The sequence below is a fragment of the Takifugu rubripes genome, chromosome 8, assembly GCF_901000725.2.
Source record: "Takifugu rubripes chromosome 8, fTakRub1.2, whole genome shotgun sequence".
Classification (NCBI taxonomy): domain Eukaryota; kingdom Metazoa; phylum Chordata; class Actinopteri; order Tetraodontiformes; family Tetraodontidae; genus Takifugu; species Takifugu rubripes.
This window is the reverse complement of record NC_042292.1, coordinates 12,604,847-12,622,597: the sequence shown is the minus strand read 5'-3', so window position 1 is coordinate 12,622,597 and position 17,751 is coordinate 12,604,847. Positions and strand designations below refer to the sequence as shown.

At 41.6% G+C, this 17,751-nt stretch overlaps 1 protein-coding gene and 1 non-coding gene across 3 annotated transcripts in view; both read left to right on the top strand.

Moving 5' to 3' along the window:
• Window positions 1-273: 273 nt before the first annotated feature.
• The window catches only part of fgf11a (fibroblast growth factor 11a), a 66,351-nt gene continuing 48,873 nt past the window's right edge, over window positions 274-17,751 (top strand). Inside the window, exons 1-2 of one of the 2 annotated variants that reach the window (XM_029840784.1) lie at window positions 274-696; window positions 809-1,681. In XM_029840784.1, the coding sequence (XP_029696644.1) occupies window positions 1,489-1,681 (193 nt within the window). In that variant the 5' untranslated portion in view covers window positions 274-696; window positions 809-1,488. Of the gene's footprint in view, window positions 1,682-17,751 lie in introns of both variants that reach the window. The other variant, XM_029840783.1, reaches the window with a different exon arrangement.
• Window positions 8,784-8,875, top strand: trnar-ucu (transfer RNA arginine (anticodon UCU)). Its single transcript is given in 2 exon segments — window positions 8,784-8,820; window positions 8,840-8,875. It is a non-coding gene; the product is annotated as a tRNA-Arg (tRNA).

The window sequence follows — 17,751 nt, the reverse complement described above, 5'->3', positions numbered from 1 at the left end:
CCGCGCTCGATCCCCGAGAAATGATGAAAAGAATGTAGGTGAATGTGATCCGTAGGGATCGCGGGATGCAAGTGACAGAGGGGGGAGGAGAGTTGGAAAGGAAAGGGGAGGGTTTAGGGAAATGGATTTGAGAGTGTGACTGAGGCAGAAGTGTGTGTCTGTGTTAGAGAGAGAGAGAGAGAGAGAGTAAGAGGGAGGGAGAGAGATGGGGAGAGTATGTGAAGTATGCTGCCAGCACTCTCTGTAATGCACTGTGAACAGGGACGAGCGAGGGAGCGAATGCACACACACACCACACACACACACCGTCACACTTTCACACTGTGCTGCTTGTTCACACACTGGTCCACACTTGCCCGCACGTGTGCACCGAGGCTGAGCCGTACCTTGTTTGAGACTCACACTTTTCCTTCTCTTTCACACACACGGACACACACTGAGCAGCCGGACTCAACAGAATTGGACAGTGCCACTGTTGGGCACCAGCGGGGACTCTTGGCTCATCAGCAGCAATCCGGAATTCACTCTGAGGCAAGGCGACTTGCCGGCCCCTCCCTCCCCATCTACCTCTATCCACTCATTCATCCCTCATTCTCCCAGCTGTGAGGCAGCATGTGTGGCTGAAGGACACAACGCTGCGCTCTGCTGTGGTGTAGCGCAGTGCCGAGAGAGTTGGACAGCCTGCTCCGGCGTGAGGTACTGATAGACTCCCGTTACTGTCTCTTCCCCAGCGCACTCTCTTGAATGTCACCTCTGTCCAGGAAATTTTTTGGATTAGTGAAGCTCCATGCCTTTTTTCCTTCCTCAGTGAATGCAAGTGATGCCACGCAAGCCTGAGAAACATCAAGGAAACAAACCCTCTGTATCTCTCCACGTCAGAACTTCAGGTTGGATCCGGTCCTCCTTTTCCTGGACATTGTTTGGGATGGGGCAATTTCACAACTAAGGAACAGAATGAAGAGGAGTTGCTTTTTAACCCAAGATTTGAGGTTCTAGCAATGTGGGTCTAGGACTGTTTAGGGATATTCCTTTCTATCTGGTTTCATTCTGTGGTGAAGAATTTCGGTCCTTTAATGACAAAGCTGAGCCAAACTTTTCTGGAGCTCTTTGAGACGGTGGTGTGGGGAGACACTATTCGCACGGCATTGGTATTTTGACTGAATAATGAAGTCCTGGCAGAGGTACAAAGACATATCAAGGCCTCACATGAACCTCGACAACTAGGACAGAATATCAACTCTCTTACTCAAACCTTGATTTTTCAGGAATCCACCACTTTCCCCTTGAGAGATTCCTTCCCCTCTTCTTCCCTTTTTCTCACTGATATCAACTCCTGACGGCAACTGTCCTGCTCTACCTTCCTTCCACAGAGGTGCCCCATCGCCCTGGGTGAGTGGGCAGGGGGGTGGCCCACGGTACCCCCCGACATTTGGACAGTGCAGAGCCGCCTGAGACCGAAAAGGAGGCGGCAGTGCCAGCGCTGGGAAGATGGCTGCTCTTGCCAGCTCCCTTATTCGCCAGCGCAGGGAGGTCAAGGACCCCCAGGCAAACCGGCAGGTTGCAAGCAAGCGCAAGCCCTGCCCGAAGAGCAACAAGTCGCTCTGTCAGAAGCAAATCCTCATATTAATATCAAAAGTTCGGCTATGTGGCAGTCGAGGGAGAAAAATGGAAAAAAGACCAGGTGAGTTCCTGTTACTCTGTTTGATCACCCTCCCCGTATTTTCATTTGCTGCAATTCTTTGGGGTCCGCGCTGGGTTTAAATGGTTGACTTGCCAGACTACAGATTAATCCTGAACTGTAAAGCCTCAATACAGAACATCCTCAGTTTGTAATTTCCATTGCAGGACTTAAGCCTTATCTGGGAAACATCCTAACCCATCGTCCCAGTAGCTCTACATAACATGTGCATTTATGGTGCTGCAAGCAAAGAGCAATTTGACTTCCAGTTTAGGACCTAGCCTGCATGTTAGCCCAAAGAAACACACACCTGTAATCTGGAAGGAAATGATAAACATGGCCGATACGGTGATATATCCTGATATAAATATGTCAAGAGCCACCTCATTTGCAATTCAGAATGTCATTACGCTGCTAATGCTTTGCCAGAGGCAAATGGAACACAATGTGACCCGTCCCGTGTGCATGCCTGTTAAATGCAATTACAAATTATTCATTGAGGCTAAATGAGATATTGACAATTGATTTGTATGATAAATTTTCCTGGGCTGTGTGCGTTTCCAATATTGTGATGTGAAGGTAAACTGAATTTTTGAATCATTCTCATGCAAAGGAGATAATTGATACCTTACACCAAAAGAGCTACTAAGAAGTCAGGGAAACTGTGAAATTGTGTCCTGTTCGTGTGCATTTTCTCATGTGTTTTGTGATATTAATTAGCTTGGTCTGCCACGTCTGTCATGATAATTGCGAGGATGATCAGAACAGCTGGTGTCATGGCAGCTGCTCCATATTGTAATAGAGGACCTAAAGTAAAGTCAGGGCAGTCCCAGCCTGTGCGCTGTAACCATTCGTTCCTCATAACATTAGCATTTCACATGCTGGGTGTTTCAATTTGACCAGATTATTTTGAGATTAATTGGGGCCTGTGTCAAGGGTTGTGTGGCACTGTGCATCTTGATGATTTTCTCAAGTGGTCTTTGTATGCACGTTGGGGTCGTGGAGGACGCCGTTGACCCCAGGCACAAGTGCGTGTAAATGGGCTAGTTGCTCTCCCGGCTGCAGCCTGAGGCAGCATTCGACCTCTGCCTGGGAATAAATGATTACACTATTCCTGAGACCCCCCCGCGGACTTTAGAGCAGCCTGCGACTGTCGTCCATTGTTTCTACTGGCATCATTCATGCTTATGGTGGCTTATTATTTGCTTTTGTTTACTTATAGAAAGGAAGATTATAGCAACATTTGTGCTTCTATGCATGTCAAGTTGAACCTGTGACAACATGTGTAGACATTGTACTTGCTTGTGAGGTCCCCCGGAGAGCGACGGAAAAGCCTCAAAGTAATGTGATCATGCTCAGGTGTATCGTTACACTCAACAGTGAATAAGCATCTTTCTGGGTCAGTGGTTTAACACGAGACAAGGGACTCGTATTGTATTCCATTCCTCTCTCTATTGCAATGACTGCTGTTAAAAACATTAAATTGGCCTTATCCTTTTTATATTTAAAATATAAAAGGAATTGCTCTAAAATTGTTCTTCAAGTGTGTCCACATTGGCAATATCTTTGCTCTGTATGCTAATTAGCAACAGAGCTTTAAAAAACAACTTTGAGGGACTAATGAACTAATTTATTTATTATTTATTTAATCTATTTGTTCGACTGAGATCAGGCTTTATTTTCTTTCCATTTTTTCCCCTCCAATAACAGAATTTTTAAACAGATTTTAATGCTGTTTGACTCTTTTTAGCCCAAGACTTTCCTTAATATACATCTGTCTGGACTTTGGGCAGTATTCCATCCTTTTTAAAGTTCACAGGTTTTTCTGGCTAGAGAAAAATGTTTATTTTGATGTCCAATTTCCCCCTCCCCCAAAATACAACTAAAACATCTTAAGTAATTGTTTTAATCTTTTTGGCCACCACTGTGTAGTTCACTTTACTCCTAACATTTAGCATGCCGGGGATCTAATTTCAGGCTGCCTTTTGGAAGCTTCTTGATTTGCATCTCTTTAAATACTTCACTGAAGACCTATTGGCTCCGGAGCATTTTCCGGTGCAACAATTTAATACCTGGTACTTGCTGTAAAGTCAAGATCTGACTCAAAGTCAAGTACGGTCAATGAACACCTTTTGATACCTTTGAGGCTAATACACATGAAGATGGTGGTGCATGTCCCCGATCATTTGCGCTTTTGCGTGACATACTGCAATGGTTGTGTCCTGCACTAACCCGTGTCCCTCCCAAATTTCCCCACCGTTATTTCCCATATCTCCCCACTTGGCCCCACACCTCTTCTAACCCTCACCTAACCCATACTAATGATGCACCAACTCTCAAGCCCTAACAGCTTATAACAAGGTCACTTTGCCCTGCACATACACGCACATTAAAGCTAGCATTCAAAGATTAATACGCATTGTATGCGTTATGCACATGTCAATAATGACACACTTGCATGAATACCTACTGAAACGCGTAAATGAGATCTTGTGATTATTTATTGGGGGAGAGTGTGAGGTAGATAATTTCACACACAGTCGCATGTGTGTTTGAGTGTGTATGTGTGTCTGTGGGGGGCTGATAAGATCTAATGAGGATGTTAAGCCGCCTATTGTATATCAAAGCGAAAACCATAAATAGATTGTCTTGCCCTCTGCCTGCTTCCAAGAGCTGCCCCCCTCTTGCTCTTTGGAGGCACACAGAGTAGCGAACACAGGGACGGTTAAAAGCCTTCTGGTGAGGAAAATAGAATAGAGTAACCTATTATTACTGATGGAAATTATTAATTATACAATAAACAAAAATGGCAAAGGTTCAGGAAAAGTGGCCAAATGTACACTTAAAGAAATAAATTGCATAGTTAAAGAAGTAAAATCAACGCGTCAAATGGCAAAATATCCAAAATATAGGCATTTTTGTAGTTTAAGTGACAAAATATAATATACAGTTAAAATAATAAAATGTTTGGTTTAAAGGAAAAATATGCCATTTAAGTGGAAATATGTGCAGTTAAAATGGTGAAATTTACAAGTACAGTTTACGTTGTAAGTATACAGTTAAAGTGGCAGCATGTACAAAAGTGTGTGTGTGTGTGTGTGTGTGCAGTCCATAGTGTTCAACAGTCCACACCAGCACTACTTATTGACACACACACTGATTTATCAATAATGTACATTTGGGTAGCGCACATTGACCTGGACGATTTACTGCCCAAACGCCGGATGCTTGTGTCAGGCTACACCAAAGAGCACTATATTTCTCACTCTTTCTCTTTTTATCAGCAGTTCCCGCCTCTCAATCCATTCCTCAACCTTCCTATCTCTGTTCTTTCAGTCTCTATTGCCCCCCCTCCACACACACACACACACTGTCTCAAGGACATCTGGTTTTCTTTGAACTGTCTCTCCCTCTCCGTCTGCCCATTTCATCTCACTCGCCGTATTTTCTTCACCAGTGCTGATCATCTCATCTCTTGGCCAGTCGTTTACTTGCTCTATGCTAGGTAGGGGGTTACTGTGCTGCCATCTTACGTATGGCCGTGCCAACTAGATTGGAACTGATGCGATGTGTTGTTGGTGGAACTTTTGGAGCTTTTGGTCGATTGTCAATTCTTCTCAACTGCTTTTGAATCCTAAATGATGCATAATGATATGGTGGATTTGAGGGAGTAGATGTTTGAAAAATGCATGGTACCTAATCCTGGGGTGCCTTGAAGCCAGAAGCATCTTGAATAGCATCTTGATTTAGCCAAGATATCCCCACTTGATTAGTCCACAGCTCATTGCAGGGCTTTCATTAAACGTTCATCCATTCACACTCACATTCACACCTAGGGTCAATTTAGAGGACCTAGTACAAACGTGGCCTGCATCATTGACAATGACTTCCCATTTTCTTCACTCCATTTCCGTGTTTTTCTTTGAAAGCGGAGACAGGTGTGTCCAACTTCCAACTAAACTAAATTGACTGCACATAGTTTCGCACATAGCGAGAGTTTGTTTCCCTCCTCCTTTTCAGGCAATCTATCAAAATTATATCTGCATTTATGAATCAGGGCAATTTGTGTATTAGTATTTAGGAGGGAATCCAGCTGGAACTAGCAGGACAAAGTCAAATTGCCGGGGTTTGCGCAGAGTAGTGATTGATGCCATGGTTACAGCAAGGGTACGGTGCAAGCACAATGATGAAGAAAAAAGTAATCAGAGAGGCGTTAATTTTTTCTCACATGGGTCACGAGGCCTTCGACTTGAATTTGAACAAGCTTAATCCTCTAAAACAGAATCAGGCCCCAAACTCAGCATTATAAATATGCATCCTGTCTTTGGGCTGCTGATGTGTTGACTGACAAGGAGACAGAATCGTGTTTTTTTTTCTCGTAGACCTGACACTGACATTCCAAACGAGTGTGAAAACAAAAGAGTAGCGAAGCGCTTTGTACTGCAAGCCCTCAGTGTGAAGCACACAGAGTCTGTCACGGAGTTCAGAGCGAAGACGTGTTTCCTCCCAACAGTGTGGTGTGAAGATGTGGAAGAAAAAAAGAGAGGCAGTCGTAGAGTAAATGAACCCGCTATGAGCCAGTGGGTGTTTAGAATTTGCTTCATCACACTGCTGCTCATATTACGGTAATCTAAACCTTTTTTATTTTATTTTTTTTAATGCTGCAGTCGTTGAATGCAAACATTTGTAATACTTTAGCTAGCTACACCTCTGGTCCACTTTACTTTTAAATATTCCCCAATGTCAAAGCCGTTAATGGTGTTTAGGTTTTCTTTCAACAAGGTAGAGACCACATTAGTATCAAATATCCTTCATCTTTTGTCCCCCCCCAAAATCCATCACCACCTGGGAATATAGCCACATCCCTCATTCCACGCATCACCTGCAGCAGGTGGCTGCTGCCATTTGGTAACTGGTTTCGCCCTCTGCCTGTGCACCAGATGCTGCCACTAGAACACAGCCAGGTAAAAAATGATTTAGAGATGCTGACTTTTGACCTCAGCAATGATCGATGTTTTGCTCACACGTTGCCCAAGTGGTCATTTATTTCTGTGGAACATTTTAGATGGGTATCAGTCATCATTACCAGGCAAAATATATATGGTTCTGGTAGACATCAGTGCTGTTGTGTTCACCATTGTGGTCGTGCCCTGGCAGTAATGAGTAACTTGGCTTCAATGTGGGCCGACTCAAGCGTCTCATCAAAAGCAGAAGGCAGCGAAATAGCGCATCTTATCATACGCATCTACCGGTGGTTTTGCATCAGGGCCATTCACTGTCATGAGAGTCTACCTAACCAATGTCCAGTAAATGTTGACGTTGATTCAGCGCCTTGGCTCCTCAACCCCACCCCGCCCGTGCTCTCTCCCACCAAGTCAACCTTGCGTCCTTCAATGTCAAAAAGGAAAAAAAACAACAACTTTGAACTGCCCCTTTAACAAATGCCGGTAATTAAATTTCAATATTAGCCTGTTGAGGACAGACAAGCCATCATTAGCATTTTATATGCAATCAATTTTCTGCATGGATTCCATGCAGAGCTAAGCAGGATCTGAGGGGGACATTAAGATGCCAGACTACATGTGCGCAAACGTGCACAAGAGAGCAAGCTGCATGAATGCTGAACAAGGTGTAGAGGCACATAAAACTACCATGCAGCTCTCCTCTTCGCAACCATTAGTTGATGAGTGATTGGACACTGTAAAAAACATGCTTACATCATCTGCGTATACACCTCTACAGCCCAGTTTTCCACGCACCGATGCATGCACCTATGTAGCCAATTACCTGTTTCTTCAATTTCCATTTACTGACAGGTCCCACAGACCCCAAAACATCACTGTGCACACATTAAAGATGCAAAATAAAAGGACATAATGTTTAGAGTAGATGAAGAAAACCAATGTGGTGCAGCAATTAATTTTAAAAGATATACCGAAAAAAAATCATTACATAATAGTACAATATTTGTTATAGTGCAATAATAGTACAATATTTTCTGAAATTTCATTTCAGAAAATTAAGGTTAGTTGGTACAGACAGGATGGAAATATTTTACTATTTAGAGGTTGTAGAATTTCATATTCCACCCTTTCTGTATCATTCAAAACATAATTTCTAAAGGGAAAAACAGCGCTGACTCGTGCACTACACCCCAATAAATGATTTACTGTATTTCCCTCATTGCTCTTGGGTGTGGAATTTAACCTCTTCGATTACCAGTGGCTCATGTGTCACCACTTCCTTACCTTCTCATCCAGTCATCCCCACCTCCTTTCACACATGCACCCTGATGTCTTAAATATGGATGTTGCTTTTACATAAAGTGCTGTTACCAAAGCACTACATGAATAACAATGAATAATGTAAGTTGCATTTGCCATCAGGGTGGTAAAGACCAGACGTCCAACCGTGCAAGGTTGATTATTGGCGTGGCGGCTCAACTTGTGTGATGATAAAAGACAGTGACTGAGAGCCGATGCTTGTTTGAAAAGAACATTTTTAGATGTTGGTTCAAAACAGAAAGGAGGGAAAAAACATACAGAATCCCCATGTGTGTGCTTTGTGTTTGTGTTGCGATGTTCACACCTTTTCCATCATGGGTGCGTGCTGTTACCGCGTGGTGCACAAGCGCAGGTGCGTGACGGGGGCCTTCGCTTTAATGTGCCATCAATCTGCAGAGCTACAGACGGTCCCAACCTGCCCTGGCTCCCTAAACTCACCCACCCACACGCAGGGAAGCGACAATTCCCTCAGAAACTGGAGCTGTGGTGCCTCCATTAAATTATCAATCACTCAGTTAGTCTGCAGGGAGGTATGGAGGGAGAAAGGGAGACAGCTTAGCTGTTCCTTACGTCTAGTTTCAAGTCTTTACATTTAAAGATCCAAGAAGTCAAGATTATCTACATATCTAGAAAGACTGAGCCCACAATTGTTCAGCATAGGACAGTGCTAGCATGAGCCATTGTGGTTCCATAGCCTCCACAATAACCCAAATAACCTCTGAACTACTTTTGGTTGTGATGTGACTTGATTGATAATTAGCATCAGATTTGTTGTGTTTCCAACCAAAATGGGGAGGTGGCGGGGTTAACAATATGAGTGTGGCTCTGTGGTGTAATGGATAGCACATTGGACTTCTAGCCAAGCTCTTGAGAAGGAATCCAAAGGTTGTGGGTTCGACCCCCACCAGAGTCAGCCTGTAATGGAGGTCAATGCCAGAATTACAATATTCAGCTACATCAACTTGGTTTTACAATGCTCACATTTGAAATAAAATCATCTTGGTTGATACCAATATTTTATATTTGAAGGTATTTCTGTGAATGTGAGTCATAACCTTGGACAATTTATGACACATATTATTCTCCCCAGTCATCATCTGGAGGCACCTGGCAGGGTGCTAAACATGGCCAGGTATCTTTTTATAAGCACATATTCTGGATTTGTGTTAATTAAAATAACTACTGATTTGAAACATTTCATTGATGCTTATTGAAAAAACCCAATACCACCACACCAAGTAAAATCTGCCATGATAAATATGTGGTTAGTCATTAACCACAACTGAAGGCTAAAATAAATGAGGAGCAAAAACAAGAACATTGTAATGAACTTTACAAAGGGAGGCTATGCTGGACAATTGTTCTATTTTGTCACATCATCACTCCTGACCTCTGCAGACTACTTTTATACTGATTAAAACCGTTATACTAATGTGTCTCTCTGAACTTCAATGAGGGTTTGATGTAACAATCTGCAAATAATAGCATGTGAATATTACAAAGACTACCAGACCGCCATTTCATGGAAAAGAAAAATCCCATCATCTGATAAATGATTTCATCATTTTTAATTTTTACACAAGTAAAGTCAAGCTTATGCTACATATCTCATGTTGAAAGACTTATTCCTTGGGAGATTTAGGAAACTTTGCAAAAACTTTTTAGATATTGTTGAAAAAAGATGAATTATCACATCCTGTTGGGAAATGACATAGGCTCTTATCAAGTAAAAAGAGGCGGCTTAAAATCAACCCTGGGCAAAATGGTAGAAGACAGAACTTTCTCTTAACTTCAACATCTTCCCCAGTGAATCCAGACATATTTTCAGAACAATTAAACCACCACATGGTCTGGAAAATATCACCCACATTCTCTTTTAGGCATCAATATGTATCAAACAAAACTCAACCCAGACGAACTTTCACTGAACAGTCTGAGGTTAATTTTGCGACGTTTCCCCCCCAAAATTCACAAAACCAAATTCATTTATGAAACGAAATGAATGTTTTATAAGTTAAAAAAAGGCTTAGACTAAACCCATTGGGCTATTTCTTCTGCTTAAAACATAGATGCAATTTTTGATGGGAATACCAAAGGTGCAATCATACTATGAGACAAAAGAAATAACGCTGTTTAAATATTAGTGGTAAGCATTAGTGTCTATTTTTAGTGTATTCTGAACATTTGAAGGTTAAAAAGGAATTAGAAATTCACATCCACAACTTTTGAAAAAAAGTCAACTTCAAAATAATTTGAAAATGTATCTAGTTACCATTTTATTCATCTAATGCTGAGTTAAAACTAGATCAATCTAAAAAACTAAATATATAAATTCCTGCTTTTTTTACACAGTTTGTCATAGCTGACAATTTTGACAAACAGACAAATTCAGAATCATTAACAACGCATGTTAATGATTCTGAGGTGTGCACATTCATTACTTCAAGCTTTCTCTGCAGTAGTTAGAACATATTCACCTCTTCCTAAGACACCTCTGAACTCATACTGCATCGTGATCCATTGTGATCGATCATCCGTCAGCATCAAACGTGTAGTGCTGTCGGTCTTCCAAGCAAAATACGGCACATGTTAAAATCTAAAAGATCATGTCTGATCCTGGGATGAGGAAGGATGTCAAATAAAATACACTCTGGGGGTAAAAAAGAGACATTTATAACTGTTTGTGTACAAGAAGTGAAAAAACTGAAAACCCTTGAACTTTTTGAAGCACTTAAGCACTCTCTTCTCTCTGCACACAACAAAACTACTGAAGGGCAAATTAAGGTAGGAAGTATGTGTATCTAATTAACTGCATTATTTTGTGCTGTTTCCTCAGCTGCCATCATTGTATCATAAAAAACACTTGGTTTGGAGGCATTGGAACAAATATGGGGCTAAGTGGCACAAGGGACGGCGCATTGGTCGTCTAGTAATGCACTTGGAAAGTAGGTTCAAATCCCACCAAGAAGCTATTAGGTGGGCAATGCCGTAGTCTAGAATTAAAACATCTTACCACATTCACTACCTTGGCTTATGCACAAAAATAAAAAAAAATACATTTAAAGTACAAATGTCTGGCTTTATTATAATATTAATATTTAATCTCTTTAGACAGAAAAAAATACAATCAGGTGAAGGTGTCATTGTGAAGCATATATTTTGAATTTGTGTTGATTCAAATACCTTCTAGTTTGAAACCCTTCATCGATTCTAATTGAAAAGTATAGCGTATGAGCTGGCCTCAGCTGAAGCTTGTTTGCTAGTGTTGCATTTGTGAAACACATTGATTCATGCTGGACAGACTGGCTCTTGCATTACCGATAGGAAGTAATGAATATTTCAGACACTATGATGAAAAGTGATGGTTACAATCCAACATTGTTTAGATTTTAAAGAACGTCCTGAAATTGTTTCCATTTGCAACAACGACAGGTGCTGTAATTGCACATAAAGCCAATAATTGTCGGCTGCTAACAGATGAGTTAGCTCAAAGCGACGTTGGTTAATTAATGTCACACCTCTGTTTTGCACCTATTTAATCAGTCAAAGGATGTTGTTTGGGAATATTAAACCTGCTGCTGTCATCTATATGCCATGGAATGAAGTTATACCATGCTATCGATGCTAGGTGAATGTATTTGCTGCAGCTGACAGGTGATCGGAGAGCGTGGAGTGTCTCGCTAAACCCTCCTTATCCTCAAGATCAAGGTTAGCCAGCTTTCACTTCCAATCCTTCTCTTCCTTGAACATCAAATTAAGAAACACTCGTTTGTATGAGACACATCCTAGAACAGACGAAAGACAGCGAAGACATCGAGGGAGGGGGAAACCGCTCCAGATCTTTACGAGTCGCAGCGTTGTAAACCTCGACAGGGCCATCGGACTATGAAGGACAGCCCTCTTCAGATATTTATCATCATTATTTTTCAACCATTTCAGCTTTATTAGGCATTTTCAAGTGGAAAGTGACAGGATGGGATGGCGGACGGGCACCGACATTCACAAAGGTCACGCCATGGGATTAAATCCCCACAATAGTGTCTACCGCAATGACTCATATCGACAGAACATCTATCGCTCCCAGCTTTAATTCACGCTCCGTGCATAAATGGATATATTAACATATGTATTCATGTTCGTCTCGTTTCCGGTAATCCATTTAAAGGCACGCAGAGATGAAGGGCGGAAGCGTTAAATCCTTCCAAAGACAGGATTGAGATGACTTATTCAACTGTTTTTCCCATCACAAATTCACGTCACAGTCTTAACTCAAGGCTCATCAACGGGCCACATGGCAGAAAATCACATCCACCAAGTTGAAACGTTGACTCGCTCATTTTTGTGTTTGTGTGCGTTTGTTGTTACCCTGAGATCACTCACGATTATGACGATGATGTCAGGGAAAGGCCATTATTCGGGAGATTTAATAGGGTGTGTGACAGAGAACAAATGGAATTCAGAGAGTTGGAGCTTAATTATACAGTCCCACCACGTTATTTTAGCCTTCAGTGGACCTTTTTACGAGAGATGATGGGAAAAAGTCTTTCTTTCTTTAAATTCTTTAACACTTTCCCAACTCTGATCAGTCAAAACTCTTTTGTTGGCTTTTAGTAACTTCTTAGCTCTTAGCTCCATTTACCAAGCTAGTCAAGCACAGATCGATCTATCTATCTATCTATCTATCTATCTATCTATCTATCTATCTATCTATCTATCTATCTATCTATCTATCTATCTATCTATCTATCTATCTATCTATCTTTTATTTATATACCGTCTTTTACAATCAAAATTGTTTCTAGGTGCTTTACAGAATCCCAGTGGCAAGGAAAAGCTCCCCTTTAACAGTAAGAAACCTTGAGCAGGACCAGACTCATGTAGGGGGACCCTCCTGCTGATGGGGGGGCTGGGTAGAGAGAGAAGAGAAGGGAGAGGAGAGGAGAGGAGAGAATGGAGAGGAGAGAATGGAGAGGAAAGGCATAGATCATAGAGAATACATACAGAAATATATTATATGAGGCAAGACAGGATTTTTTTTAACCTTACTACTATATGGAAACTACTAAAGGATTCTGATAAATGGACCCAATTTCATTATTATTGCATTTTTGAGATGATACAAACACTTCAGACTGGATTATTCCAACTATCAGATTATTCTAGGTTGTCAGAATTTTAGAGTCTCATTGCAATCTCAATTCAGTTTTTGTGATTTTTTTCCCCCAGTCATTTTCAGCACAATCGGTTTACTTGGCCCATCTGATATAAAATATTGAAGTTTTTCTTGAAACGGAAAGTAATTTTAAGCTTTGTTGATAATGTTAAACAGGAAAACGTTTCAACATTTTGACTTAAAAATGTAGTGAACCACTCCCCAAGTCCTGGTATGTCAGAATGATTCTGTTTAATTCAGTTAAACTTAAATAAGACCCCCATCCCCATCCCCAGCATACGTGGGGACCCTCCTGGCAGGGCCAGCTCGGTAAACGAAGTGAAGGGGAGACATCAACACAACAACCTCTGAGGACATTTGGATCCATGTGTGTACTTTTTTTTTTTTTTTTGGCCATTTCTACGTTATGTTAGTTTTGCTACAACCGGCCTTATTTAATGCTGAGTTGCCAAAAGCACAGTTATGGTTCAAGTCGGCGCAATTTCATTTACAGTTATCACATGCTATCTGCAAAGCCGCGGCCTCTTTGTGAGGACAGTTCGTCACCATTTCCCATTTTCTGCACAGCCCTGGGAAACTGTGATTTACATAGAAAATGCGTCTGGGGAAGCCAATTTATGCAAGCATTTGCCATTTCTCATTTTTCGATCTGCGCGTGTAAATATTTCACACAGCACTTTGTTAAGAAATCCGGAAAGAGAACTGAATCCTCCCTCCGATGCGCCCTCGCTCCGCCCCACCCCTCATTCTCTAAGACTTAAAGCAAAATTGGAGGTGGTGTGATTAGAGCAGAGGGAGGAATATGGAATTTGGACCTCCAGCAAGACAGAATGTGGAGGAGGAGCCTCATAGCAGGATGATCTATAAGTGACATCACTTTTGGTGATGTCAATTATCACCTCATGTTGGAGTCAAGTCGTTTGCTAATATAAAGTGAGTTGAAAATGCCTACTCCCATGACTTTTGTTACTGTAAAACAAGTTGTATATCAAGTTACTGGCCTTGCCACTGCTTCACAGTTCCCATGCCAGGCTGTGACCTGGAGGGGGGCAGAAACTGCGACAACATTTTTAAGCAAACAAACAGGGGAAATATATTGTTTAATTGACAATATCAACCAGGAGCAGGTTCTTTAGCAACGACATGAAATTCCTATCGTCTACTGGGACAGACTCAAATATATGTACAGTCGATGGATGAATGGATGGATGACTCAATACATGAATCCAAAAAGTGATTTTACAAACTGATATCGCAGATGAGATCATCACCTTCAATGTGTAAAAGAACTTCCAAGGGTATTATAAATGGATAGGTACCTCTAAGCTATGCTACATAATGAAAAGATATTTTAGTTTTATTTTGGATATTATTTCTTTATGGAACTTGCTGTGCAAAATCTAATGAATCAATTTAAAAGCAAGGTAAGGGGAAAAGGGGAAGAAAGCAAGGACCAAAGGTAGGTCTATGTTGGCCAAGGTGTGATAGAATGATGAATGGATAACGACAAGTGGGAGAGTGAACCAACGTGGACCATTATAAAGTCAGGCAAGCGCCTCTCACCAAATAACAAGCCTGGCAAATGTTCCACAAGGATAACAAAGACCTTACAGAGGAGTGTGAGTTATGAATACAGAAGGACAAGAGAACAGTTTGATGTACATACCCACAGAATGTGGGAGCCTATGTAGCCAAGGGGGGAGGGGCAGTGTCACCATTTCAGAAAAGGATAAGCAGACATAATTAGGAGACCATTAATACATTTGTTAATAGGCGCTCTTAGTAGAAAGAGACAGAAAGATGGAGGGGGATCAAGTTGAATTGTGTGTGTTTCTCGGCTGAGGTATCATTATGAGAAACAACCCGCCTGCGCCACGTACACGCTCTCATCTCGATGCTAATTTGCATAAAGAGGGCTTTTAGCCATGCCCTTGGACCCCCAATGACGGCGCGTCTACATCAAGCCACTCAGTCTCTCCGACACGTGCATGTGCGACGTTTAGGAATCGGTAAAAGTTGCATAATTGTTATGGCATGTGGTGAACTTTATCCCAAAGAATAGTTGATTAAAATAAAATGCATTTACACACCTGAAGATATCGGCGTTAGTCGGAGGGGGCCTTTAACCTTTGTGTTAAATGAAAACAATTTGTAATGACGGGAATGATTTGGGCATACTTCGCTAATCCTGCACTAAAAAACAGCAGAATACTGTGTGTGGTGGCATTTTACTGTTTAACTTACATCTGATTCATTTTGGGGTCAGTCTTGAGTGAGTTAATTGATTCTACAACCTGTCACAGGGAGAGCTGTGACACATTCCTTATTAGCTCTTTGTTTTGCAGTGCAAAACAGGAAGTGAACCTCAACCCGCCTCGCTTTTGTTGAACAAATTTTCTTAAGCTTGCCAAAAAAGACGCCACCTTGACTCTTCCTGGTATGCTAGCTCTTAGCACATTTAAATGCATCGTGATTAATTTATTTGTTGCAAACTATAAATGTTGGAACATTATTGTTTGGCTACACTATCACATTAATTTACAATTAACAGAATTTACGTGAATGACAATTGCAGATTTTTACAGAGTGGTGGTGCAGAGGTTAGCTCACTTCACAGCGAGATAGTCTCTGGGTTCGCAGACTTTTCCGTAGGGAGTTTGTGTGTCCCACGTGTTTCTGCTCTGTCTGGCTTTTCTAGATTCTAAGTTGGCTTCTCTAAATTGGCTTTTGCTGTAAATGTGAGAGTGAATGGTTGTTTTTCTATGCTACTCCAGCAATGAACTGGTGCACCTCAGCTCAACGAGCACCCGGCATGACAGATAGATGGATGGATGGGTGCTTTTCTGTCTGCTTTCAAGTTGAGGTATCGCTTGGTTTGAGTCAAGCTAATGCCTTTCCCTGGCCTTTAAAGTCAAGTTTTAGTCAGAATAACACAATAGATAGTTTGGAGTTTGTTTTTAGGTGTCAAAAAACAAATGCAAACTTTTGTGGATAGCAGGCCAATCTGGAATTTTTAAAAGGAATACTGCACTGAAATGGGGAATAAATAAAAGAACACCTATCATACCGCAGCATAAGCTAGGTATAACCTGCACATGGGTACTTCCCCCACCTACTGCATGACACAATGTTCAAATATCACCACACACTCCCACACATAACGAGAGTACTATTGTGTTTCAAGAAATATAAAGAATGTGTTCAAATAGCGCCAGCAGGAGAAAAAGAGGAGAGAGAAAAAGATGTGAAAAGTCAAATCGCGTGTGTGCCTAACGGCCGGCATTCAAACACGCACGGAGTTCAGCAAGTGAAGCAGTTGACCGACTGTTGCGTGCAGGGTGTCACCAGGGGAAACTCGATGTATGTGCAAGAAAAGAAACATGAGAGGTTGCTGCTTGGGATTTTTTTCTCCCTCCACAAGGATGGATGGATCCAAATTACTTCAATGGACCTTCCAGGATGATGGGGTACATGTTTTAAATGTTGTATCTGCCATGATAATGAAACAGTGTTTTAGCCAGTGCAATTTGAAAGATGCTGCCATTTCATTTCAGAAGGCTCGCAGACTTTAAGTTACACCCATCTACACTCGGGCAGCTACTCTGTGTGCCCAGAAGCTTCAGCACGCTGTGCTGTAATCTGTAATGTCAACATGATGTACGGTCTATGGACCGTACACTGACAATGACTTTGTGGACTCACACATTGTCTAAATGTATTCATCTGAACAGACTGTTTGCTGTGGTGCTGTAATTTGTGCAACAGCGAAGGTACTTTTCATCCCGTTTGACCCGATGTCAAACAGCATTGGATGGAGAAATACAATGGGTGGTGCTATTGCTAAATGTATCTTGGCATCAGAGAAAGCACTGCAGAAATTGTAGAACTAATAGTAGCTTAGAAGAGTGGTAGATCATCTGCTTGGAAGAGCAGCGTGAAAATATTTCCTGGTAAACTGTTATTTGCGCCTCTACTGCGTCGTTTCGACTTGCCGACTCCAAGTCCTGTCCATGCATGTAGCTTCTCTTCTCTTGCTCTATTTTTCTTTGAGGATGGAAAAACACAAACAAAGTGAAACCTTTCGAAAGGAAGAGGCAGTCCGTGCAAACCATAAAATGTTCTGGCAATAATCAGACCTTACTGCACCATAGTGGGCGCATATTGGTGCACTGGTTAGCGCTGTTACAACAAGAGGGTTTAAGTCCATTGGGGGCTTTTCTGTGTAGAGTTTGGATGTTTTCCCCGTGTCTGGGGTTGCTTGAATCCAAAAATCCAAAGGCTCCAGCGCCGTCTGCAGCCCTATTAAGAACAAAGGGGAAAGATGGATGGATGATCCATCATAGCTATACAACTAAATCTGTATTTATGGCTGCACAAAAAGTTGCCGTGTGTAGCTTAAGCACATAGTCAATCTTTACACTTGCATTTGGGTCCTAGTTTACTTTTTCCACACACATGAGATGATAATTGATGGTTGTGGTGATTTCTTTGTGTTAGTTCTTCTGGCCAGATTGTCCACAAATAAGCGCCTTGCTGTTATTTGCAATTTGAGTTTGGCACAGAAGGAGTCTGAAAATTCTGTGTCAGCACATTTCTCACCACAACTAACTAACTCA